General features: G+C 36.6%; 1 protein-coding gene across 2 annotated transcripts in view; it reads right to left on the reverse strand.

The window, feature by feature from the left end:
* Positions 1–27543, reverse strand: part of LRRC7 (leucine rich repeat containing 7) — a 493673-nt gene that overhangs the window by 18668 nt on the left and 447462 nt on the right. For both annotated transcript variants that reach the window (XM_067005975.1, XM_067005982.1), the window contains exon 24: positions 14925–15017. In XM_067005975.1, the coding sequence (XP_066862076.1) occupies positions 14925–15017 (93 nt within the window). The remainder of the gene's footprint in view (positions 1–14924; positions 15018–27543) is intronic.

Consider the following 27543-nt stretch of genomic DNA (forward strand, 5'->3'; position numbering starts at 1 on the left):
ATAACTCTTCGGGCAAGATCTAAATTTCCTGTAACATCTGCGGAGTGCTAAATGTGAGACACACTCTCATGCAATACATTCAAACTAGTGAAACAATCTATATACCTAAGGTGATATAGCAAATCCATTTTTCCCAAATAAGGAAAATACCTCAGTAACGGTTTTTCAATGAGTAGTGTATATTAGGTTTTTTGCTGCTGCTATAATAAGTTACCACAAACTCAGTGGCTTAAAACATCACAGATTTATTATCTGACAGTTCTGTAGGTTAGACATTCAACTCAGGTCTCACTGGGCTACAACTAAGGTGTTGGCAGGGCTGCATTATTTCCTGGAATCTCTAGGGGAGAATGTTTCCTTGCCTTTTCCAGCTTTTAGGAAAAGTCTACATTCCTAGGCTCGTGGTCCCTTTTTTCCATCTTCAAAGCCAGCAACTGTGCATGTCTCTGACTATTCTCCTACATTGACATCTCCCTCTGACCACAGTCGAGAAAGATTCTCTGTTTTTAAGGACCTATGTGATTAGATTGGACCTACCTGGATCCAGGATAACTTCCTCATCTCAAATTCCATAATTTAATCTCAACTGCAAAGTCCCTTTTGCCTTGTAATGTAACATATTCACAGGTTCTAGGAATTAGGATGTGGCAATCTTTGGGAGGTCATTTTTTTCTGCCTACCATATAGTGTAAGAAGTGAATAAGAGCATAGTTCTGGAGTTAGCCTGTCTGTGTTCACCATTTATAAATTGGTGACCTTGGGCAAGTTAATTAACTTTTGTGTACTTAATTTTTCCTCATCAGTAAGATGATTACAATAGTGGTTTAGACCTCATAGTTATTAGATTAAGTGAGTGAACACATACAAAATACACAGTAGATGGCACTCAGTATAGGGTCTATTAATGTTATTATAATTATTGAAAGTCTGAAGGTTGAGCTACAATCCAGGGTCTTTCCTTCCAGCAAAGCCTGCAATAAGAGATTTCTGAGTCTCCCAACTGTACCAGATTTACTGTCAGAAAATTCTTCATTACTCTTAGTCTTAGAGTACATTGAAAGGCAGACATTTGTTATCTTTACCTTGAATTCCCAACAGATGAGAGGATTTGCATCTTTGATTTAGGGAAGGGGATAGGAGGAGGGCTGGAAAGTCTCTCCTGTATCATCTGTGGTTTCCTAGTAGTGGCTGTCAGTGATAATGGCTCCAATTATTGTTTACTCTCAATAATGGACATGGGTCCCAACAAGAGGGCTTTCTGATGGTTCTTAATAACTTTTAGAGGCTACTTCCTTTGGTAGCTCCAAGCCAACATCAGCTCTGTAACAATGGCTGCTAGAGTCTAGTTACTGGCTTATGGCATTTCTGAGTGTGTTTCTCTAATGTTTTGCACCCATCACCAGCTCTCATGTTCCTTAGTGGCTTGACAGCACAGTGGTTTTCCCTTAGCACCACCTCTAGAGGGCATCTCACAACAGAGCAACAAGATAAGTATTGCAGTCCTTTCCAAAGAATGAAAGTCTTTTCTCCTATCAGACACCAATATCTGGGTGTGCTTGAGACAGACACAGACGCAAGGGACTCATGTATCACAGAGGGACCCCCATAGGTTTGAACCAAAGCTAATCTGGAGAGCACTGGCCGGATGCTACAAATAGGCTTGACCTTTTGCCATTTCATGTTTCTTCCCCAGTTTTTAAACCAGTCTTCATATAAGTCATAAATGAAGTTTTTTCAAAAGTACCCATAATGGATTTTTAAAAAGTTCTACTTTTCACAAGTAATTTTGAAAATGGATGACTATGGAAGGTTTTTCACAGTGTTAAAATCTGACCTGTCTTATTGGTTACCTAGTCTCTGCACCTCTGGACATAAACCTTGAAGGATTCAAGATTCCTTGAAAGTTAGTCTACAAGGGCAACATTTAACATTCTAACTTTAGAGGAGAAAGGAACTTTATATGGCTTTTTAATGATGAAGGTGAATGACTGTGACAGTCTCAGCTATTGTAAATGTAGACACCAAAATAGAACTTGTCTTAAGGGAATTACAACTTCAATTTGTGAAATATGCTTTTCTTTAAAATTCTAAAAAAACTTGGCTCTAGCTGATGCTAAGAAGTTGGTTTCTAGGAAGGCCATATCTCAGATAAAAATTGCATACAATTACAATTCAGAACACATTGGTTATATATTACAGAATATGGTATCATATGCTTTCATATAATTATAAAAGTTCAAAGAGCATTCCTGGAGAAAAAACTGACCCATAAAAATAGCAAACACAGCCATAGATTCAATAGCTTGCAAGGGGAAACTTTTTTGCTTTTTGGCCAAATATTGGCAAATAATTTCTTTTCATGAATTGAGCAAGGTTAATATTAAGCTATGATGCAGCTCACAGAAGCAGCATTACACATACACATAAACTGTGTTTACTTAATCCCTGTGATTATTAGAAGACACATCAAGAATAAAGATGTTTCAGTAGCTTTACTCTCTTTGAGTCAAAGTGTGAAAAAAAATATTTTAAGGTTAATTGCTGAGAGACAAATCTTGAGCTTTGAACAATTTGCTACCTTAACAACTGAGGAATTTATATGAAGCAAGCGAAGAGATTTATCGCATGACCATTAGATACTAAAGGAGAGGGGCGAAGGAGGGAAGGAGAGAGGGAAGGAAAGGAGAGAAAAAGAAAAAAAGGAGGGCATTGGCAGCTGCATATGATGATTCAGTGTATGACTGAACTTTAGCTGACAAAACAATGAAATGTAAAATCCATAAAAAATGAACAGAAAGAAGAATTGCTTTAGAAACCTAAAAAATTTGAGCCTCAAAAGACAGAGATACAAATTATACAACTGACCAAAGTCCTCTAAAAATTTCACAAAAATCTTATGCACAGATGTTTAAAGGAATTCAAAACTCTCTTTCATTAATTTTTAAATAAAGAAATATTAAAATAAAAATCACTTGGCTGCATTTGTAAAAAAAATAGAACTACCATATGACCCAGCAATCCCACTACTGGGCATATACTCTGAGAAAATCATAATGCAAAAGGAGACATACCACAGTATTCATTGTGGCATTATTTACGACAGCCAGGACATGGAAGCAACCTAAATGTCCATCGACAGATGAATGAATAAAGAAGATGTGGCACATATATACAATGGAATATTACTCAGCCATAAAAAGAAACGAAATTGAGTTATTTGTAGTGAAGTGGATGGACCTAGAGTTTGTCATACAGAGTAAGTCAGAAAGAGAAAAACAAATACCGTATGCTAACACATATATAAGGAATCTTAAAAAAAATGGTACTGATGAACCTAGTGGCAGGGCAGGAATAAAGACATAGACATAGAGAATGGACTTGAGGACACGGCGAGGGGAGGAGGGAGAAGCTGGGGTGAAGTGAGAGTAGTGTCGACTTATATACACTACCTAATGTAAAATAGTTAGCTAGTGGGAAGCAGCTGTATAGCACAGGGAGAGCAGCTCGGTGCTTTGCGATGACCTAGAGGGGTGGGATAGGGAGGGTGGGAGGGAGGCTCAAGAGGGAGAGGATATGGGGATATATGTATGCACATGGCTGATTCACTTTGTTTTACAACAGAAACTAACACAGTATTGTGAAACAATTATACTCCAATAAGTATCTATTAAAAAAAATAATGCATTGGAGCAACAGGAGACTATTTAAACCCATAGAAATTGGCTATGTGATTACAAATATCTTAGTAACAACGTAATGGAGTGATCCTAACAGAAAAAATACACTTGCACCATTCTTTTATGTCATTGTAAAGATTTGTTTAGTAGCCAAAAAGAAAAATGTATATAAGCATATAGTTTTCAAGATACTGCCCTTATGACTTGATAAAAACAACCAAGAAGTAAGCAGTTTATTTCCTTTTATCTGAGATTCCTGTTAGAAATGACAAATTGACTACTAAAAAATCGATTTTTTTTTTTTTTATAGTTTGGTGCTGATCACCAGGCACTATTCTCTTTTGGGGAATTTGAATATAAGAGTTGAAACTATGTTTGGCTTTGATTACTTTATACAGGTGTACCTTGTTTCACTGTGCTTCACTTTATTGCATTTTGCAGACAATGCAGTTTTAAAATTGAAGGTTTGTGGCAACTTTCTGTCAAGCAAGTCTATCAGCGCCATTTTTCCAAAAACATTTGCTCACTTCATGTTTCTGTGTCACATTTTGGTGACTCTTGCAATATTTCAAACTTTTTCATTATTATTCTATTTGTTATGGTGGTCTGTGAGCAGTGATCTTTGATGTTATTACTACGACTCGCTGAAGACTTAGATGACGGTTAGCATTTTTAGCAATGAAGTATTTTTGAATTAAGGTATCTAAATTTTTTTAAACATAATGCTATTGCACACTTAATAGACTACAATATAGTGTAAACATAACTTTTAAATGCACTGGGAAACCAAAAATTTTGAGGGACTTGCTTTATTGCAATATTCATCTTATTGCAGTGGTCTGGAAACAAAACCCAATATCTCTGAGGTACTCCTGTTAGGAATTATAATTGTAATTTTCCTTTTATTGATTGCTCTAGTATTGCAATTATTCCATGACAGTTAAAAAATCTCTGGGAGTCTGTGTATTGTGACTGAATGTACATTTTCTTCCTGTTTATTTCTTGGTAAAATTCTTAAGCTTAAAAAAAGAATTTTCTTTAATTAATTAATTATTTTTTGGCTGCATTGGGTCTTTGTTGCTGTGCGCAGGCTTTTCTCTAGTTGTGGTGCGCAGGCTTTAAATTACGGTGGCTTCTCTTGTTATGGAGCATGGGCTCTAGGTATGCGGGCTCAGTAGTTATGGCTTGCGGGCTCAGTATTTATGGCTTGCGGGCTCTAGAGCACAGGCTCAGTAGTTATGTTGCACGGGTTTAGTTGCTCCATGGCATGTGGAATCTTCCCAGACCAGGGATTGAACCTGTGTCCCCTGCATTGGCAGGCGGATTCTTAACCACTGCACCACCAGGGAAGTCCTCTTAAATGATAGTGCCTTGTTATGGGAATGTGGTTTGTGTATGGTAATGGGGTTTAATCCAGTAGGTTTCAAAAATGGGAAATAATTTCTACTCCATTATACTTAAAATATAGAATTGCTTACTAAGATCATGTATAGCTATGTTAATTATATTGTAAGGATGATTGCAATTAAATAAATGAATATTTGTAATTTTGTACCTTATACAGTAATCATAGACTGTTACTGCTTGTTTACTGCATAATGTAACTCTGAATTTATTAACAATATATATTTTAAAAATATATACACACACACATATATATATATATAATATATATATACGTTTTAAAATAACACAGTCTAAATTCTGATCTAGTAGTCCAACTTTCCAGCATAGTTCTAGCACCTTCAGGTTAACTTGGTGTCTGGAAATCTATTCTCATCTGTTTATGGTTTTCCTTCAACTCATTCAAAGGATCTTAGGGAGGATTTAAGGATTTAAGTTGGAACTTGCAGAACTTAAGAATCAACTCTTTCAGTTCTCATGATTTCCTTCACACACCCAAAAGAGAAAAATGACACAGTAAAAGTGTTTTGCAGTTACTTGGGTTTCTTTCTCAGTTGTCTTTGATTTCTCTGATCTTACCTATTGTTACCTAAAATTTTTTCCCATCTAAGTGTGTTCACTCCAAACTTCCCTGCTCCTCCTGATCAATATCATTTTCTAAGCCACTTTCTTTAGTTGCCAAAGAAAATAGATTTGGCTCAATTAGTGATTACTATCTCTTAGAGAGACTAAGACTATATTTGTAGAATATAGCAGTCTTTTTTTTAAGAAAAAAATTAATCAGAAAAATTACAAGTATTTCAAAGCAGATTTAATGGGTCTCATTGAAAAAACTGTGACACAGCAAATTTCAGGATCCACACTGAAGTATCAGTTGCTTTGGCAATCCCTCTCAGATGCCATGGTTGAAAGCACTCAGGCAGTACTTCTCATAGATGAGCATATCAGAATGGATGGTACTGAAGTACTTTTAGTTTGAAAGATGAAGAACATCCATTGTTTTCATAGTTGCATAATGGATACTTTTGGGGACCTGCCCAGATTCCCTTTATCAGATTGGTGCTCTCATCCTGCAGGTGCTGCTGACAGCTCACATCTAACCCTTCTTTTGAAAATTACCCTCAGCCTGGAGCCTCCTTACTGGGAAATGCTGGGATGGTTACGTTCCTTCCCATGTAGTTAATGACTGATACCAGGGTACAAAAAGCTGTTACCCTCCTCAAGGTGAGACAGCTCTGTGGTACCATTGATGCTCCAGAACACCCTGTACCCTGTACCATCTGGTTTCCACTAAATCCACATCTTTGTGGATTTCCACTTTCTTCACCTGCCCTATCCTGCATCCCTTATTCTCATATAGTTTTCACCGGACAGCAATTCTTCAATTAACTACTTGCACAAAAGTCTTCATCTCCGGTTCTGCATCTTGGGGAGCTGGCTTTAGACAAATATAAACTACAAAAATTAAAGCTCTGCAGTATCTTCTTGCCTGGAAGGGATACGTAGATTCTATATTTTGCTTACTAGCGATTCTTTGGAACCCAGTACCAGGAGATAAAATGTACCTCTGCTCTCCAAGCATAGAGCAACTTTGGGGGTAGATTGGAGGAAAAATGGATAATATTGTTATTAAATACATATTATTGAGATACATCTTAAATGTTATATAGGTAAATTTTAAAAAGCTAAACAATACTGCTACAGGCAGAGACATGGAAGTTATTACCTTTTAATTTATTTTTGTTTTGTTTTATTTCTATTAATCTGGATTCGCAATATTTTCAAGAATTCTAGTTGGTTATAACATTTGCAAGCAAAAACTAGAAATACTACGGAGGTCCCTGCAATACCACTTAAAACTTGTGGTAGTAACTTTATAAATGGAATATGAAAGATTTCACAGGTTTCCCAAAGATCTTTTGGACCCTCAGTAATTAACTTTCTCTCATTGTTGGACCTGTCAATTCTTGTTAGTTATTACATAAAATATTATTTATGAACTAATTTTAAGTGCTTTCATATTTTGATTGAGAAGTCTCTGATATTTTTCCATCAAATAGCAACAAACTTAAAAAGTCTCAAATCCTTTCCCACACCATTTTCTGTCTCCTTATTTAGCTTATTTTGTTCCATGCTAAATGGCTGAAATGATGCAGCAGACAGAACATAGATAATATTTACCTCTAGCAACTAATATAGTTGGCTATGTACTTGGACTTTAATTTTATTGAAAATTATTTTACTGATTGTTAAAGAATATCACAAAGTGATAGCAATCTCAATTCTAGTGACTTTCTAAATATATTGTTGAATTAAAATGTCCCAATCAATGTTCTTATTTAAAATGGTACTTTTTTTTTTTTTTTCGGTATTCGGGCCTCTCACTGTTGTGGCCTCTCTCGTTGCGGAGCACAGGCTCCGGACGCGCAGGCTCAGCGGCCATGGCTCACGGGCCCAGCCGCTCCGCGGCATGTGGGATCTTCCCGGACCGGGGCACGAGCTCATGTCCCCTGCATCGGCAGGCGGACTCTCAACCACTGCGCCACCAGGGAAGCTCCTAAAACGGTACTTTTAAATCACCTTATTTTTTCATATGTATGATGGAATGGTATTTTCTTAAAGAACCAAGTCTGTGTTGAGTTATATTTTATTTTATCTTTTCACAAGCTGAAATCTTATATGTCTTCTTTATAATATAATGTCTTGATATTGAAATTATCCAATTGGCTAAAGCACACTGCCATGCCTTCTTAAAAGGCCTCATATAGGTGGTCATACCTATAGGAATCCTATTAATAGGAGATTGCAAAGCCTGTATTTCTATCAATATTTCTGAATAAATTCAGGGTTTTTTTCCAACATATAAGACAGAACAGAACAGGCAAAAATGCATTTAAAAAAAAAATTCTTGCTTTTAAAGTCCTCAAACAACCAAGTGGCATTCTGAACCTCAAACTGCAGTGTGACTAAGATGCAGCTGAAGTAATTGTGTTGTAAAATAATTTGTTTTTTATTTTTAAAAATACAGTTTTATATATAAATTATATATATTTATATTATATCTATTCGTTGCTCCTGAATGTTACTTTCACATAACTAATAGATTCTCCAAATTACTTTGCATTACATAATCGCTTGAAGTAGAATTAAAGATGGGACAGATATATAAATTATATTATAAAATTAATTTAGAAATATATAAAATAAAACACCTTTGTCTAGGAGTTGTACAAAATGAAGGAAATATTATATGTAGTTTAATGTTTATGTAGTAAATATAAATCATATGCTGTGTGTTCTAGACAAATGTGTTTGCTATTCCTGATTTTTATATCCATGGAGAATACATGACAAGGTGTAGACATAGAGTATGCACCTTTTTCATAAGTCAAGAGCATATCTTTTGCAACTTTTTATTTATGAATCACCCAGTGTCATGAGGCTGAACAAACCCGGAAAATTATTATTATTATTATTTTATTTAAATAAATGTATTTATTTATTTATTTATGGCTGTGTTGAGTCTTCGTTGCTGTCCACTGGCTTTCTCTAGTTGCGGTGACCGGGAGCTACTCTTCATTGCAGTGCGCGGGCTTCTCATTGTGGTGGCTTTTTTTGTTGTGAAGCATGGACTCTAGGCGCGGGCTTCAATAGCTGTGGCATGTGGGCTCAGTAGTTGTGGCGCGTGGGCTTAGTTGCTCCGCGGCATGTGGGATCTTCCTGGACCAGGGCTCGAACCAGTATCCCCTGCATTGGCAGGCGGATTCTCAACCACTGCGCCACCAAGGAAGCCCCGGAAAATTATTCTTGTGCATTTTCGAATTTGCTACTGCTAAGCATGCCTCTGGGTATTGTTATCCCCAAGTAAAGATATCAAATAAATGCATTGGATCTGCACATCTAACCTTCCTTCTCTTTGTAATATTAATCATATAAAAACTTTTATTTGATGCACTACTCATCTCCACACAAATTTTCTTCTAGGCGTGGAAGGTGGGATGTAAATAGGAGGGAGGCTGTTTGGCATCTGGAATCAATTGTTTAGAATTTATGTAGAATTAGATATAGTAATTTATTCTGAAATTCCAGAACATTTATTTAGAGTTTATTGGTGATTATAGTATTTTACATTTGCCATGCCTATAATATTCTTCCTTGGCTTGGGATTTTACCTGTACCATGGGCAAATTAAAGCATTAAAAAAAAAAGGATTGTTTTTTCTATCATTTATGTGTCTACATGCTGATTGCCCAAATCCGTGGAAATATGGGTAGGTTCTATGGCATCTGCTCAGCATGAGTGTTTATGATAAAACTGTGGAGAATAAGTGATTTTTTGGTCCCAATGTCCTAGTATGTATATTTCCTGATATCAAGTGATTTGAGGACATTCATAATACAGCTTCCATTTTGATCCTGTGACTAGGTGATTGTTCATGGCATTGTTCAGTGCTGTACCTTTACAGTATATAGAGAAAGAGGCTATGAGTTCTTGTTAATATCTTTAAACTCCAGAAGCTTAGTCCTTCCTTCTAAAATGAGGCAAGGAGGGATATCAGTCCCTGAATGATGAACTGTGTGAATACATCATTAAAAATTCATTTATTTTCAGTCTCGGGCTGCCTTATGAAGTCACACAACAACATGATATCAGTCATCCATTAATCCAGTCTCTTCTTCCTAACAACACCTTGTGGAAACTGTATTGGTATATTACTTAAATTTTGTAATCATGAATTATTATTTTATGAACATTTAAATATAGGGAAAGATTATTGTGCTTTGTTCCACTGGCAGGATCTCCACTGTAATAATACCTTAGTCCAAAAGTTATATAAATGCTTAGCAATCTAATGTATACAGTATGCTTCTAATTATCTAAGTTCAGTAGAGAATACATGCTGACTTCCAAGGACTTGAAGCAAATATCTAGACTATAACTAATTACAGTTTTCTGTAACACTTTCAGTATTAGATTATTATGTTAGTTTCAACTCTACAGGGTATAAATTTGTCATGTGGCTCTTCGGCTAAGTGGTATTTGCAGATAGAGGTATGTATCATAGTGCTTGTTAAGAGAAAAGGATTTGGAATCAGATCAATTTGGGTTCAAATCTTATCTGCCACAGGTCAGCTAAATGACCTTGGGCAAGTTAATTAACCCCTCTGGGCCTCAACAAAATGGGAAATAATAATACTCAACTAACACAAGTTGCTAAGAAGATCAGATAAGTTCATGTATATAAAGAGCCTAATACAGTGACTAGCACATTACAGATAGTCAGTAAAAGTCTATACTTTTATTATTATCATCAGATTTGTTGGATCAAAATCTTTTATCTCTCTGGAGCATCATGCCATCTTGACAGCAATGTTTCTCTATAATAATAAACCAGATAATGGCTCCATCCACTTCACAGGAAGGGCAAAGGCAAGCATTATATGAAGCCTTTTTCATCTGGTTTTCTACAGTTTTCTCTTTCCAAGTATATAAAAGCAGTTTTCACCTGGCAGTGAACCCAAAATAATGAACTCCATGATGAGTGAGTTGGGTTGTTCAACTACTAAACACTGTTCTGACAATGATATGAGCTGCAGGACTAGTTGTGCTCCATCCATTTAACCTAAGGAGACCATAATCAGACTACCTTTGAGAAGAGTTAAATTTGCAAGACCAGATGCTGTTCTAAGCTCTCAAAGTCTGGTACAAAACAGTCGTCATATCTTAATCCTCAATTCTCCCTAAAGCCTCAGTTAACTTTTGGGCTGTACCAAGAGTTTTTCTGCAATAGTCTCACACTACCACAGAACCTAAATTGGAACTTCTACCAGATTGAACAACACAACTCACTTTTGTCCCAGTTTCATACTCTTAGCCCTTAGGGATGACTGCTTCATGTTTTTCCTATCTAGCTGTAAACCAGGTAATCGGTTTGGATGCTATTTCACTTTAGTCCTTGGCATTTGGCTGAAACAGTGGTTCCTACCAATCATAATGAAGAGAATGGAACAAATCTATTGGCTACTTTAGTACAGAAAGTCTTCAATGACTCTAAGACATTCAGATATCTTGGATACTTAGAATTTTGAGTGTCATTACAAAACACTTAAACATTAACGAACAGTAAGTAAAATAACATAGTATGCTCAAAAGACTGCTTCTAACCCATGACTTGTTTATTGGAAGGGGGTATGTATCATATTAAAGTTTAAGCTTTTGCATGACTAGAACTCCTTATAAAGAAAGCATCAACCTCTGACCCAGGTTGAATTAAAACATCTGTTTATTTTGGTTCTCCTCACCCCTCCTCACAGCTGTAAATTAGCCAATTTATGATAAAATTGTCCTTCAACATTGGAGAGAAGAGTATTTTTAAAGTTCATTTTCATTTTCTTACTGTTTGATATTTTTAGGTTGATATAGGCACTGGATTCTACTCTAAATTTTATGAAACCTCTACAAGAATGAGGCAGTGGGGATTAAAAAATGCAACTGAGGGGGCTTCCCTGGTGGCGCAGTGGTTGGGAGTCCGCCTGCCGATGCAGGGGACGTGGGTTCGTGCCCTGGTCCGGGAAGATCCCACATGCCGCGGAGCGGCTGGGCCCGTGAGCCATGGCCGCTGAGCCTGCGCGTCCGGAGCCTGTGCTCTGCAACGGGAGAGGCCACAACAGTGAGAGGCCCGCGTACCACAAAAAAAAAAAAAAAAAAAAAAAAGCAACAGAATTTCCTCGAGATTAATCCCTTTCCTTGTGAGTGGATTAAATTCTTATAGAAATTGTCAGAGCCAATGTCTTTAGATCACCTCAACACTTTTAACTAAGTATCTACCATATGTTTGGTGTGGTCAATAAATTAAGAGCAGTCTGAGTCTTCTGTAGATTTGGAACTTTTAATTACTCTCATCAATTTTGCTGTAATAAAGATTCACTTTTCAGATTTTAAGTGTTTTAGAAAGTAATCAGGCAAAGAAAAGTGCTTTTGAGGGGAATCTTTCAATGGATAGATTATATAATTCAAGCTCTATATCTGTTGCATTTAACCAAAAGAGAATTTATAAGATCATAGAAATAGTTCAGTCTCACTAGAGTCATCAAAATGTTACAATGAAAAATTAAATGAATAGTTATAAAGTGTTCATATTTCATCACAGTGGAAGAATCACAGGCAATGATTTGAAAGCCTCTCACCTGCTACCCCCTTCAGTTGAAAATAAAAGCAGAAAAGTAACAGCATTCAGACATCTTGACTGTTTAGCAACTTGTGCATCTTTAATTGAAAAATATCTATTACCCTGTGCCTTCCAAAAATATAGTGAAGGGGCTTCCCTGGTGGCGCAGTGGTTGAGAGTCTGCCTGCCGATGCAGGGGACACGGGTTCGTGCCCCGGTGCGGGAAGATCCCACATGCCGCGGAGCGGCTGAGCCCGTGAGCCATGGCCGCCGAGCCTGTGCGTCCGGAGCCTGTGCTCCTCAATGGGAGAGGCCGCGTACCGCAAAAAACAACAACAACAAACAAACAAACAAAAATATAGTGAAAAGAAATATCTGCTGGTGAGATAGGAGAGGAAAACATGTCTTTTGAATTTCAACTATCTTACGAATGATAAGGTTGTTACCTTTTCATTGAAAGAACTTGTGGAAGAGACGTAAAACAAGAGACAAAAAGAGGGGTCCAGATGAATAAGACAATGATTTGAGGCTTTTAAAAATACCATCATATGTTTCTGATAATTTTGACTTTTCATGCTTTTGGTCTTAAGATATATTAATAATTTATTAAAATTCAGTAAACACTTGGTTCTACTAAGCCATAAATATTTAAATTTACTAAATCAATGATTATTCTCAACATCATTTCAAAAAGGAAATGTGGTAGTTACTTATACACAGAGATTTCTAACTGGAATTTCCCTAATTATATAGGGCTGCTTCATATACATTCCTTATATATGAATACCTGCTCCAATCAGTTAACCCAAGAAACTCTTATCTATGGCCACTGGGGATTTCTTTCTATTCCTTTCCATCCAAATAGTCCAACCTCTTTCTTTCTTCTTCTTCAGAAAGGAAAGGAAGATAATCTCTCTCTCCTCATAATCTCTCTCTCCTCATAATCACTCTCTCTCCTCATAACTCTCTCTCTCCTCATAATCTCTCTCTCCTCATAATCTCTCACTCTCCTCATAATCTCTCTCTCCTCATAATCTCTCTCTCGCCTCATAATCTCTCTCTCTCTCCTCATAATCTCTCTCTCTCCTCATAATCTATGTCCTCATAATCTCTCTCTCTCTCCTCATAATCTCTCTCTCCTCATAATCTTTCTCTCTCACCGCACAATCTCTCTCTCGCTCCTCATAATCTCTCTCTCTCCTCATAATATCCCTCTCTCCTCATAATCTCTCTCTCTCCTCATAATATCTCTCTCTCCTCATAATCTCTCTCTCTCTCCTCATAATCTCTCTCTCTCTCCTCAAAATCTCTATCTCTCTCTCCTCATAATCTCTCTCTCCTCATAGTCTCTCTCTCTCCTCATAATCTCTCTTTCTCACCTCATAATCTCTCTCTCTCTCCTCATAATCTCTCTCTCCTCATAATCTTTCTCTCTCACCGCATAATCTCTCTCTCGCTCCTCATAATCTCTCTCTCTCCTCATAATATTCCTCTCTCCTCATAATCTCTCTCTCCCTCTCCTCACAATCAAAAAAAAAAAAAAAAAAAAAAAAAAAAAAAAAAAAAGAAAGGAAAGGAAGAGGGCATAACTAATGGTAGGAAACAAAAAGTCTGGGAAGAAGTAGAGGAACATAAGGGATTAAAGGCTATGGAAATCTCCAAAGTAGGGGTATCCAAGTTTTTTCAGAAATAGGTCTTTAATCAGAAACTGATGTGTGGGTTATTTTTACAATAGTGGTGAGTTGAAAGGATCCGCACCACCTTGTGACTCAAACGTTAAGTCGACAGCCTGAGGAGGTTTTATTCATATCTAATTTCTGTCTTTCTTCATCATCCCAAAGTTTTATGATGTCACTTAATGCAATTACATTTGATGAGGTCAAAGGCAGACAGTTTCAATGATCATCAAATTATAATCACTAATTGTTTAAAAGCTGAGAATATTAAACCCTGATGGCAGAAGGCAGGTTATATGGCTCAGGGTAAATTTTTTTGCTTAAAAAAGTCATGTGGTCCACAATGGGATCAGACAGGCCAGATGTGAACATGTGCAGCATGGTGGATATTCAGCAACATTTGAGGTTAAAGTTGACAGTGGTGGTGAACTTTTACCCATGATTTGACAGACAGGGGTGAGCATAAGAGGAGGACCTGATTCCTCTGCCATGGCTAACACTGATTTTCTCACAGAATATTTGTTTCCCATGGTCTTTCAGTTCTACAATTCTACTAGTGAAATACTTTACAAACATGATGGATTAAAGAGATGGCAATCAGCTGGCCCTGGCGTTGAATCATTATTTATTCATTCTGTTACTATGAGAAAACTTTTTCCCAAATCAGTGATCCACAAATAAACTTTTGGAAAAAACTTGTTAGAAATTGCCTATATAGCTTCCTTTACAAATATATACAACTGTGAACAAAACAAAAAGCAAAAAACAAGCAATTTCCTTTTCAAAGAGAATGCTTAAATTTATTTTTTCTCATTCATAGGATTTGTCAAGCACTGCAGTGAATTCTTTTTTCCCTTTACTGAAAAAGTTTCTAATTGGCTTCATAGTTAGGTAGCTTATAAAGCACCGTAAAACCAAAAAATTGAAAAAAGTTTTCTTGCTGCAGTAGAATATAGTGTTTTTCTAAGTAAAATTGCCAATAAGAAATTCAATTCTTACCTTGTCAGAAGGTTTAAATGGATTTCCTTGTCCACTAATTCCACCACTGATACTAAATCCAAGGCCAGGATTCTTTTCTATTCTCACACAAAACTATGCAAAGAAGATATAAAAAGGTAATCAAATACATATAAAAGCTAAATATCTTCAAATAACTGTATACCAATAGAAAATATACACATTTCACTTAAGTTCTCAGGGTTAGCCTATGTTAACTTGGTATATAAAAGACAGTATAAACTCTGACAAAATAGTGTTGCTATAAGCATCAGTTATAATTGGAACAAACTTAAAATTACCTGAACAAGCAGACATGAGTAAATATTTATTCATTACCTGTGCAGGACTACATTTTGATTAGCAGTTTTTAAAACTTAGAAAACCCCTTAAAAAATTACATTATTTTAATTATCTACTTTCAACATACATATAGTCTGACTAATTAGAAAGGACTGTATGAATAAGTGAAAGAAAATTTGCAAATGTAGAGTGAGGGAAAAGATGGCTATTTGATTAATTACTTGATTAATTATTTATACATCTTTATTGTAGTATAATTGCTTTACAATGTTGTGTTAGCTTCTGCTGTATAACAAAGTGAATCAGCTATACATATACATATATCCCTATATCTTCCGTCTTCCTCCCACCCTCCCTATCCCACCCCTCTAGGGGGTCACAAAGCACCAAGCTGATCTCTCTGTGCTATGCGGCTGCTTCCCACTAGCTATCTATTTTACATATGGTAGTGTATATATGTCAATGCTACTCTCTCACTTCACTCCAGCTTACCCTTCCTCCCTGTGTCCTCAAGTTCATTGTCTATGTCTGTATCTTTATTCCTGTCCTGCCCCTAGGTTCGTCAGAACAATTTTTTTTTTTTTTTAGATTCCATATGTATGTGTTAGCATACAGCATTTGTTTTTCTCTTTCTAACTTACTTCACTCTGCATGACAGACTCTAGGACCATCCACCTCACTACAAATAACTCAATTTCGTTTCTTTTTATGGCTGAGTAATATTCCATTGTATATATGTGCCACATCTTCTTTATCCATTCATCTGTTGATGGTCACTTAGGTTGCTTCCATGTCCTGGCCATTGTAAATAGTGCTGCAATGAACATTGTGGTACATATGGTTTTCTCTGGGTATATGCCCAGTAGTGGGATTGCTGGGTCATATGGTAGCTCTATTTTTAGTTTTGTAAGGAACCTCCATACTGTTGTCCATAGTGTCTGTATCGATTTACATTCCCACCAATAGTGCAAGAGGGTTCCCTTTTCTCCACACCCTCTCCAGCATTTCCTGTTTGTAGATTTTTTGATGATGGCCATTCTGACTGGTGTGAGGTGATCCTTCATTGTAGTTTTGATTTGCATTTCTCTAATGATTAGTGATGTTGAGCATCCGTTCATGTGTTTGTTGGTGATCTGTATATCTTCTTTGGAGAAATGTCTATTTAGGTCTTCTGCCAATTTTTGGATTGGGTTTGTTTTTTTGATATTGAGCTGCATGAGCTGCTTGTAAATTTTGGAGATTAACCCTTTGTCAGTGGCTTCATTTGCAAATATTGTCTCCCATTCTGAGGGTTGTCTTTTCATCTTGTTTATGGTTTCCTTTGCTGTGAAAAAGCTTTTAAGTTTCATTAGGTCCCATTTGTTTATTTTTGTTTTTATTTCCATTTCTCTAGGAGGTGGGTCAAAAAGGATCCTGCTGTGATTTATGTCATAGAGTGTTCTGCCCATGTTTTCCTCTAAGAGTTTGATAGTGTCTGGCCTTACATTTAGGTCTCTAATCCATTTTGAGTTTATTTTTGTGTATGGTGTTAGGAAGTTCATTCTTTTACATGTAGCTGTCCAGTTTTCCCAGCACCACTTATTGAAGAGGCTGTCTTTTCTTCACTGTATATAATTGCCTCATTTATCAAAGACAAGGTGACCAAATGTGCGTGGGTTTATCTCTGGGCTTTCTATCCTGTTCCATTGATCTATATTTCTGTTTTTGTGCCAGTGCCATAGTGTCTAGATTACTGTAGCTTTTGCAGTATAATGTGAAGTCTGGGAGCCTGATTCCTCCAGCTCCATTTTTCTTTCCCAAGATTGCTTTGGCTATTCGGAGTCTTCTGTGTTTCCACACAAATTGTGAAATTTTTTGCTCTAGTTCTGTGAAAAATGCCATTGGTAGTTTGATAGGAATTGCATTGAATCTGTAGATTGCTTTGGGTAGTATAGTCATTTTCACAATATTGATTCTTCCAATCCAAGAACATGGTATATCTCTCCATCTGTTTGTATCCTCTTTAATTTCTTTCATCAGTGTCTTATAGTTTTCTGCATACAGGTCTTTTGCCTCCTTAGGTAGGTTTATTCCTATGTATTTTATTCTTTTTGTTGCAGTGGTAAATGGGAGTGTTTCCTTAGTTTCTCTTTCAGATTTTTCGTCATTAGTGTATAGGAATGCAAGAGATTTCTTTTTTAAAAAAAAATAAATTTATTTATTTTTAAATTTTTGGCTGTGTTGGGTCTTCATTGCTGTGTGTGGGCTTTCTCTAGTTGTGGTGAGCAGGGCTACTCTTTGTTGTGGTGCACAGGCTTCTCATTGTCATGGCTTCTCTTGTTATGGAGCACGGGCTCTAGGCACACAGGCTTTAATAGCTGTGGAACATGGGCTCAGTAGTTATGGCTTGCGGGCCCTAGAGCTCAAGTTCAGTAGTTGTGGCGCACGGGCTTATTTGCTCCATGGCATGTGGGAATTCCTGGGCCAGGGCTCAAACCCGTGTCTCGTGCATTGGTAGGCAGATTCCTAACCATTGCGCCACCAGGGAAGGCCAAATGTAAAAGATTTCTGTGCATTAATTTTGTATCCTGCTGCTTTACCAAATTCATTGATTAGCTCTGTAGTTTTCTGGTAGCATCTTTAGGATTCTCTATGTATAGAATCATATCATCTGCAAACAGTGAAAGCTTTACTTCTTCTTTTCCGATTTGGATTCCTTTTATTTCTTCTTCTTCTCTGATTGTCATGGCTAAAACCTCCGAAACTATGTTGAATAATAGTGGTGAGAGTGGGCAACCTTGTCTTGCTCCTGATCTTAGAGGAATTGGTTTCAGTTTTTCAACATTGAGAATGATGTTGGCTGTGGCTTTGTCATATATGGCCTTTATTATGTTGAGGTAAGTTCCCTCTATGCCTACTTTCTGGAGAGTTTTTATCATAAATGGGTGTTGGATTTTGTCAAAAGCTTTCTCTGCATCTGTTGAGATTATTCTATGGTTTTTATCCTTTAGTTTGTTAATATGGTGTATCACATTGATTGATTTGCATATATTGAAGAATCCTTGCATTCCTGGGATAAACCTCAATTGATCATAGAGTATGACCCTTTTAATGTGTTGTTGGATTCTGTTTGCTAGTATTTTGTTGAGGAGTTTTGCATCTATGTTCATCAGTGATATTGGCCTGTAGTTTTCATTTTTTGTGACATCTTTTTCTGGTTTTGGTATCAGGGTGATGGTGGCCTTGTAGAATGAGTTTGGAAGTGTTCCTCCCTCTGCTATCTTTTGGAAGAGTTTGAGAAGGATAGGTGTTAGCTGTTCTCTAAATGTTTGATAGAATTCGCCTGTGAAGCCATCTCCTGGGCTTTTGTTTGCTGGAAGATTTTTAATCACAGTTTCAATTTCAGTGCTTGTGATTGGTCTGTTTATATTTTCTATTTCTTTCTGGCTAAGTCTTGGAAAGTTGTTGTTTTCTAAGAATTTGTCCATTTCTTCCAGGTTGTCCATTTTATTGACATAGAGTTGCTTGTAGTAATCTCTCATGATCCTTTGTATTTCTGCAGTGTCAGTTGTTACTTCTCCATTTTTATTTCTAATTCTGTTGATTTGAGTCTTCTTCCTTTTTTTCTTTTTTTTTTTTTTTTTTTTTTTTTTTTTTTTTTTGCGGGCCTCTCACTGTTGTGGCCTCTCCCATTGCGGAGCACAGGCTCCGGACGCGCAGGCTCAGCGGCCATGGCTCACGGGCCCAGCCGCTCAGCGGCATGTGGGATCCTCCCGGACTGGGGCACGAACCCGTGTCCCCCGCATCGGCAGGCGGACTCTCAACCACTGCGCCACCAGGGAAGCCCCCCTTCCTTTTTTTCTTGATGAGTCTGAGTCTGGCTAATGGTTTATAATTTTCTTTATCTTCTCAAAGAACCAGCTATTAGTTTTATTGATCTTTGTTATCATTTCTTTCTTTTCTTTTTCATTTATTTCTGACCTGATCTTTATGATTTCTTTCCTTCTGCTAACTTTGGGGTTTTTTTGTTCTTCTTTCTCTAATTGCTTTAGGTATAAGTTAGGTTGTTTATTTGAGATGTTTCTTGTTTCTTGAGGTAGGAATGTATTGCTATAAACTTCCCTCTTAGAACTGCTTTTGCTGCATCCCATAGGTTTTGGGTGGTCGTGTTTTCATTGTCATTTGTTTCTAGGTATTTTTTGATTTCTTCTTTGATTTCTTCAGTGATTTCTTGGTTATTTAGTAGCATATTAGTGTTTCTATTTGTTACAGTTCTTTTCCCTGTAATTAGTATCTAGTCTCATAGCGTTGTGGTTGGAAAAGATACTTTACATGATTTCAATTTTAGTAAATTTACCAAGGCTTGATTTGTGACCCAAGATCTGATCTATCCTGGAGAATGCTCCATGAGCACTTGAGATGAAAGTGTATTCTATTGTTTTTGGATGGAATGTCCTATAAATATCAGTTAAGTCCATCTTATCTAATGTGTCATTTAAAGCTTGTGTTTTCTTATTTATTTTCATTTTGGATGATCCATCCATTGGTGAAAGTGGGGTGTTAAAGTCCCCTACTATGATTGTGTTACTGTCGATTTCCCCTTTTATGGCTGTTAGCATTTGCCTTATGTATTGAGATGCGTCTATGTTGGGTTCATATTTACAATTGTTATATCTTCTTCTTGGATTGATCCCTTGATCATTATGTAGTGTAGTTCTTTGTCTCTTGTAATAGTCTTTATTTTAAAGTCTGTTTTGTCTGATATGAGAATTGCTACTCCAGCTTTCTTTTGATTTCCATTTTCATGGAATATTTTTTCCATCCTTTCATTTTCAGTCTGTATGTGTCCCTAGGTCTGAAGTGGGTCTCTTCACACAGCATATATATGGGTCTTGTTTTTGTATCCATTCAGCCAGTCTATGTCTTTTGGTTGGAGCATTTAGTCCATTTACATTTAAGGTAATTATCAATATGTATGTTCCTATTACCATTTTCTTAATTGTTTTGGGTTTGTTATTGTAGGTCTTTTCCTTCTCTTGTGTTTCCTGCCTAGAGAAGTTCCTTTAGCATTTGTTGTAAAGCTGGTTTGGTGGTGCTGAATTCTCTTAACTTATGCTTGTCTGTAAAGCTTTTAATTTCTCTCTTGAATATGAATGAGATCCTTGCTGGGTAGAGTAATCTTGGTTGTAGGTTTTTCCCTTTCATCACTTTAAATATGTCCTGCCATTCCCTTCTGGTCTGCAGAGTTTCTGCTGAAAGATCTGCTGTTAACCTTATGGGACTCCCTTGTATGTTATTTGTTGCTTTTCCCTTGCTGCTTTTAATATTGTTTCTTTGTATTTAAGTTTTGATAGTTTGATTATATGTGTCTTGGCATGTTTCTCCTTGGATTTATCCTGTATGGGACTCTGCGCTTCCTGGACTTGATTGACTATTTCCTTTCCCATGTTAGGGAAGTTTTCAACTATAATCTCCTCAAATATTTTCTCAGAAACTTTCTTTTCCTCTTCTTCTGGGACCTCTAAAATTTGAATGTTGGTGCATTTATGGTAGTTATTTCCACTATTTGTTCTTCCAGGTCAGTTATCCTTTCTTCTGCTTCAGTTATTCTGCTATTGATTCCTTCTAGAGAGTTTTTAATTTCATTTATTGTGTGGTTCATCATTGTTTGTTTGCTCTTTAGTTCTTCTAGGTCTTTCTTAATCATTTCTTGTATTTTCTGCATTCTATTTCCAAGACTTTGGACCGTCTTTACTATCATTAATCTGAATTTTTTTTCAGGTAGACTGTCTATTTCCTCTTCATTTGTTTGGTCTGGTGGGGTTTTACCTTGTTCCTTCATCTGCTGCATGTTTCTCTGTCTTCTCATTTTGTTTAACTTACTGTGTTTGGGATCTCCTTTTTGCAGGCTGCAGGTTTGTAATTCCCATTGCTTTTGGTGTCTGCCCCCAGTGGGTGAGGTTTGGTTCAGTGACTTTTGTAGGTTTCCTGGTGGAGGGAACTGGTGCCTGTGTTCAGGTGGGTGGGGCTGGATCATGTTTTTCTGGTGGGTAGGGCTGCATCTGGTGGTGTGTTTTGGGGTGTCTGTGAACTTAGTATCATTTTAGGCAGGCTTTTCTGCTAATGGGTGGGGTTGTGTTCCTGTCTTGCCAGTTTTTTGGCATGGGGCATCCAGCACTGGAGCTTGCTGGCCATTGGGTGGAGCTGGGTCTTAGCATTGAGACAGAGATCTCTGGGAGAGCTCTCGCCGATTGATATTACATGGGGCTGGAAGGTCTCTGGTGGTCCAATGTCCTGAACTTGGTTCTCCCACCTTAGAGGCTCCGGCCAGACATCTGGCCAGAGCACCAAGACCCTGTCAGCCACACGGCCAGGTACGTGGCGATTTTCTTGCCTTTTGGGAAGTCTGAGGTCTTCTACCAGTGTTCAGTAAGTGTTCTGTAGGAGTTGTTCCACATGTAGATGTATTTTTGATGTGTTTGTGGGAAGGAAGGTGATCTCTGCCTCTTACTCCTCTGACATCTTGAAGGTCTCCTGATGACTATTTAATTTAACTCAGTTGTTACTGCTTTCTAGGAGAGTAGAATATTTCATCTTCTCAGTAGATAATTCTATTGTTTAGAAATAGCAGGGGTTTTATTGGGTTGGCCAAAAAGTTCATTTGGTTTTTCCATAAGATCTTAACAGAAAAACCCAAATGAACTTTTTGTCCAGCCCAGTAGTTTGAGAAAGGGGAGAAGTTTTATCCACAGTTAGAGTGAAGATGAAACAAAAGAAGAAAGAAATACTCAGTAAAAAGAGTTTTGGGTTTTGGCAGCAGCTCCTGAAGAGGCAGTTACAAGTGTGAGAGGAAAGAGGAAAAAACTGTGAGAAAGAGAGAGGTCAAAAATATGGAGAAATTGTGACAGGGAAGAGTCAATAAATATTTAGGACTGTGAAGGCTAATATTCCAGTATTCTGTGCTCTATTACCTCCCCAAACCCCAAATCATCAATGAGATCTGTTAAACATCAGAGCCTTATGCTTTGTAGTACTGTTGGGAAATGATGGCATTAGGAGTAGGTCCACCTTGGGGTAAGGTTCGAGTAAAGATAACAGCTATTATAAGAACTGATACAGGGACTTCCTTGGCGGTCCAGTAGTTGGGACTCTGTGCTTCCACTGCAGTGGGCACGGGTTTGATCCCTGGTTGGGGAACTAGGATCCTGCATGCCACAGGATTTTTTTTTGGCGTGGCCAAAAAAAAAAAAAAAAAAAAAAAAAAAATTGATACAAGGAACGTAGATCAAGAATTCAGCAGAAGGGAAATCAGTGTCAGGAATGACCTAGAGAAACTATAATAAACCTAGGAATTCTTGATGATCCTGAGCTGGGGATGTGTATGTGTGGGCTGTGGAGAAAATGCTAGTTTTTCATGTAAAGTGGGATGGGGTGACCCCAGATAACTGAAAGACTTGGCACACCAGAGGTAGCATACACTTTGGTTACACAAAGGGAAAAAACGCAACTTTTATAACTTTTAAGTACAGAATGAGTACTGGAACTAGGGTGAACCAAGTATTACCAGAGATCAGCAGGCAAAAGATTATCAATGAAGAGTTAAGAAAAAAACTAAAGAAATACATTAGCATATATTTTGTATTTATATAAATATATATTGGAAATGTTCTTAAAGATGATTGGAAACATTTGCTTTTTTAAGTAGCTCACTGTTTTCCCCAGCAACATTGCTTAGCCTATTAATTTGCTTATGGGAAAATGCAAATGCCCCAAATGTTCTCTACATCTTTATTTTTAAGGTATCTTCAATACTTACCTCTTAGATAGTTCAAGGCAAACTTGAATCCTATTCCTGACTTAATTAGCATATATTGTGAGTCGATGGGAGCTGGATCAATTAGGTTTGGCCATTTAATAGGACTATCCTTAATTCAGTCATATTCTTTAATAGTAAATATAATGTTTATTACATAGTTCACTTGCAACACAAGGACAAAAAAACTATCCACTAATGTGATTTTTCTGGTACAGTCAATAATGAACAGTTTCTAAATGATGAGTAATTATGCAATTACCATAAATACTCTCCTATATATTTATTCTAAAGATTGGTTTAATTACAACTTTTCCTTTAATTGATCTAGATTTGTTAAAACTAGTTATCATAGGGTGGTAGAAACTACAGTTTCTAATAGTTTTGTATTTATATGGCTCACAGTCTGTGGATCTGAACATATAATAGCTTGATTAGCTCAAAGGAATACTTTAGCTTTATTCATCACACCAGTTCACCTTGTAGTCCTTTTTTTGTTATTAGTGGTTAATTAGAAAATGAGAAGAAAGGAACTAATACTATTTAAACATTTTACCTTTGCATTTTCCCATATATCTGTGCATTTCCAATTAAATTATTTAAAATTTGGGTTATATCTTTCTAATGTGAAAATTTTATATTGAATAACATAATATGTGGAAGGTGTACATTTTGGGCTTTCTCCAGGCCACTATGAAAACTGAAAGGAAATATATGCAGCAGATTTTATTTACAAAGTAAATTGCTGAGGGTACTTTCTAGTCATTCTCTTTCAAGGTAGTGACTATATCTATTTTATATTATTGTCAATCTGGAAGGCACTAAAAAAATCTTAGGAAAACAAATTTCATATGTGCCAAGTATCTGAAGAACTGCTTCAATATATTTTTTAATAATAGAAATAATAAAGATGACACTGTGGCTTTATAAATGTGACAAACAAGCACAAATTCTGATCTGAAGCTAGACTCCCCTTGGGCACGCTATGGTATGGCTAATAGGTTGTGTTGGGACTGCTGTGTTCCATAAAGCATGTCAGACAGAGTATTCATCTCACATAGGAGTTCCACCTGTCTGCTAAGACCCAAAGGGGCCATAAAATGTAAGAGGAGGGAATGCCTCACAGCCAAGAAACAGACTGAAACTAAAGGGGTTTAGCGAAGAGGAAATGCAGTGTTCTAGAAAAAAGTCAGATCTAGGAGGCTAATAAACAGCTTATTCAATGAAAATCGGCTTTTCTATTTTTTATTAAGTTATTGATATCAATGAGTGACATTGCTGTCTGAAGATAACAGCAACAGTTTGGCAGTAAATGGTGCATTTGCTTCTTTCAGAGTCTGCTTCCATCATTTGACTACTTGATATTTCTGGTTTGTGTTAATCTTGCTCTAATTAAAATACTGGGTCATAACTTGGAGAGGCCCATGACAAAATGGATTGTAATGTAGCAGTGAGGCTCTGTGAAGTCATAATGTATAATCTCTGGAAGGCAGTGATCTCATTTGGTCTTGTAATGCTCTAAAACCTAGTAGCAAGAACAAAGGAAATAGGTGTGTGTGTCGGGGGGGGGGGCATGTGTGCGTGAGGTGTAATTCAGGATTAGAGAATTGCATTGCAGAAAGATACCTGGTGATGCTGTAATTAACGTGCTTCCTATGCTTTGTTCTAGTGATCATTCTCTTTCCTAGCAGTATGTATTATGAAGCTTTTAGTGGATACCTGCTGTTTTTGCTGCTCAAGATCCATTCATTCTTTGGCAGTTATAACCTCAAATTCTCTTTGAAAACCACCCACTTCTTTATTTTCAGCCTGTATGCTTTCAGTGAATCATGTTATCTAGACCTAAAACAAAGCACTGGATCCCCTAAAAATATGATTTATTATAGGATGAGCAGGTCACCTGATCAAATAGGAGTAATGAGATGCCTATTAGGATTTTCAGGAAAGAGAATCTTGCTCTTTCTAGCTTGTTTTAAGTCTGAGAAAGTCTGAAGCTCTTGAGCTATGTTTCTATCATGAGGGGAAAGCCTTTTTGGCACAGGAACCAGCCCACAGAGAGAGAAGTCATGAATTCCTCTGAGCCTAGCATTAAGCCTTATCTGAAGCTTCCCCCATCCCTGGAGTTCCAGCTGATATGCGTTTAAACATTCTCCTCTGGCTTAAGTCTTATTAGGTTGAGTCACTCATAATCAAGAGGCATAGTTGACTAAAAAAAATTGAGAAGAAACTTGCTTATTTGTAGATATAAAAGAATTTATTATCTTTTATTTTAAAAAGAAAACAAATAATATACTTGTTAGAAAATTCTTTTGGGAAATGAAGCAAGCAGAATTTCAAATACTCTGTACTGTAAGAAATTCAAGGTAAATTTTTGATCTATTTAAGGACTGTTAATTGCTGAAGCATCAAGAAAGGACCTTGTAACTAAAAATGTTTCACCTCTGAGGCCATTTCCAGGTTTGAACTCTGAGAGTATTAACATAGAGAAGGTCTGGTGAAGAAACATCTACATTCCGCATGGAGTTTTAATCAAGTAGGACATCTGAATCACCTCTGAATATCTATTATGTTATCTCTTCATTGACTATCTAGAACAGTGGCTGGCACATAGCACTCAATTAACTTTTGGTTGAATAAATAAATCGGTAATATGCATGTGTGACAAAAGATACTCTCAATTATTCACTGTCAAAAGTGTATGATGACTCTTTCTTAAAACATGTGATGAGTTTTTTGAAGATATGCCAGTTATTCAAAGAAGTGCTCCAATTATATAATTAACTGCTTGGAAAAAACGCTGTAACTTTGAAAATGAAAATGGTTGTAGAAATCATGATTCATGACTTTATGCCACAAATATTTATTGATTTTCTACTAAGTGCTAGGCACCTTATCAGACAGACAAAAAATTCTTGCCCTCATGGAACTTACATTCTAATGGGGAAGACAGATAGTAAACCTGTGAACAGGAAATAATTTCAGATAGTGATATGAGCTGTGAAAAAAAATAAAGCAGGAAAGTAAGTACAGTTTGATGGAACAGGAGTGAGGAGCTATTTTAGTTGGAGTAGCTAAGAAAGGCCTCTCTGAGGATGTGACATTTGAGCAGAAATGTGAATGAGATAAAGGATCAAGTAACAGACAATAAGAAAAATGGGAAAACTATTCCAGGCAGGGAGAACAGCAATTTTAAATGCCCTGAAGACAGATGGATCTTTGTAAAGTCAAAGAACAACAAGACAGCATATGGATAGACCTATAGATCAGTGAAATAGAACAGAGAATCAAGATATAAACCCTAACATTTGTGGTCATTTGATTTTCAACAAAAGGTCTAAGATAATTCAATGAGGAAAGAATAATTTTTTAAACAAATGGTATAGGGACAACTGGATATGTACATGAAAAATAATGATTTTTACCTCTACCTCACACCATACATAAAAATTAATGCAAAATAAATCAGGGACTGAAGTGCAAGAGCTAAAACTATAAACTTTAGGAAGAAAATACAAGTAAATCTCCATCATCTTGAATTAAGCAATCATTTCTTAGATATGGAACCAAATGTTATAAAGGAGATGACTGACTTTATCAAAATTAAAAACTTTGGTGCCTTAAAGAGACCATCAAGAAAGTGAAAAGACAAGCCACAGAATGGGAGAAAATATTTTGTATCTGGAATATATGAATGACAGTTACAGTTCAAATAACCTAATTAAAAAATGGGCAACGAATTTTAATAGACATTTACCCAAAGAAGATATATGAATGACTAATAAACACATAAAAAGATACTCAACATCATTAGTGATTAGAGAAATGTAGATTAAAAACACAATGAGATACTATCAATACTTCACAAGATGGCTATAATAAAAAAGAAAGACAATAACAAATATTGGTGAGGATGTGGAGAAATTAGAACACTCATTCATTGCTGGTGGGAGTAAAATGTGGCAGACACTTTAGAAAAGAGTTTAGAAGCCCCTTAAAATTGATAAACATAATTACCATATAACCCAGTAAGTTCATTCCTAGGTAACTACCCAAGCTCAATAAAAATGTACCTTCACACGCAAATTTGTACATGAATGTTCAAAAAGTGGAAAGAACACAAATGTCTATCACCTGATGAATGCATAAGCAATATATGGTATAGCCATATAATGGAATATTATTTGGCAGTTAAAAGGAATGAATTACTGATACGTGTTACACTAAGCACATTATGCTAATTAAAATTAGCCAGTCACAAAAAACTTCATATGTCATATGATCTCATTTATATGAAATGTCCAGAATAGACAAATGTATGGAGATACAATGTAGATGAATGATTTTTTAGGGCTGGGGGCAGAATAGAGGGCAGGGAGTATGGAAGATGACCACTAATGGGTACAAGGTTTCTTTATGGAATTATGAAAATGTTTAAAAATTAGATTATGGTGATGGTGATACAACTGTATAAATATACTAAAAACCACTGAATTGTTCGCTTTAAACAGGTGAACTTTACTGTGTGTA

The sequence above is a fragment of the Kogia breviceps genome, chromosome 1 (genome assembly GCF_026419965.1).
Source record: "Kogia breviceps isolate mKogBre1 chromosome 1, mKogBre1 haplotype 1, whole genome shotgun sequence".
Lineage (NCBI taxonomy): Eukaryota > Metazoa > Chordata > Mammalia > Artiodactyla > Physeteridae > Kogia > Kogia breviceps.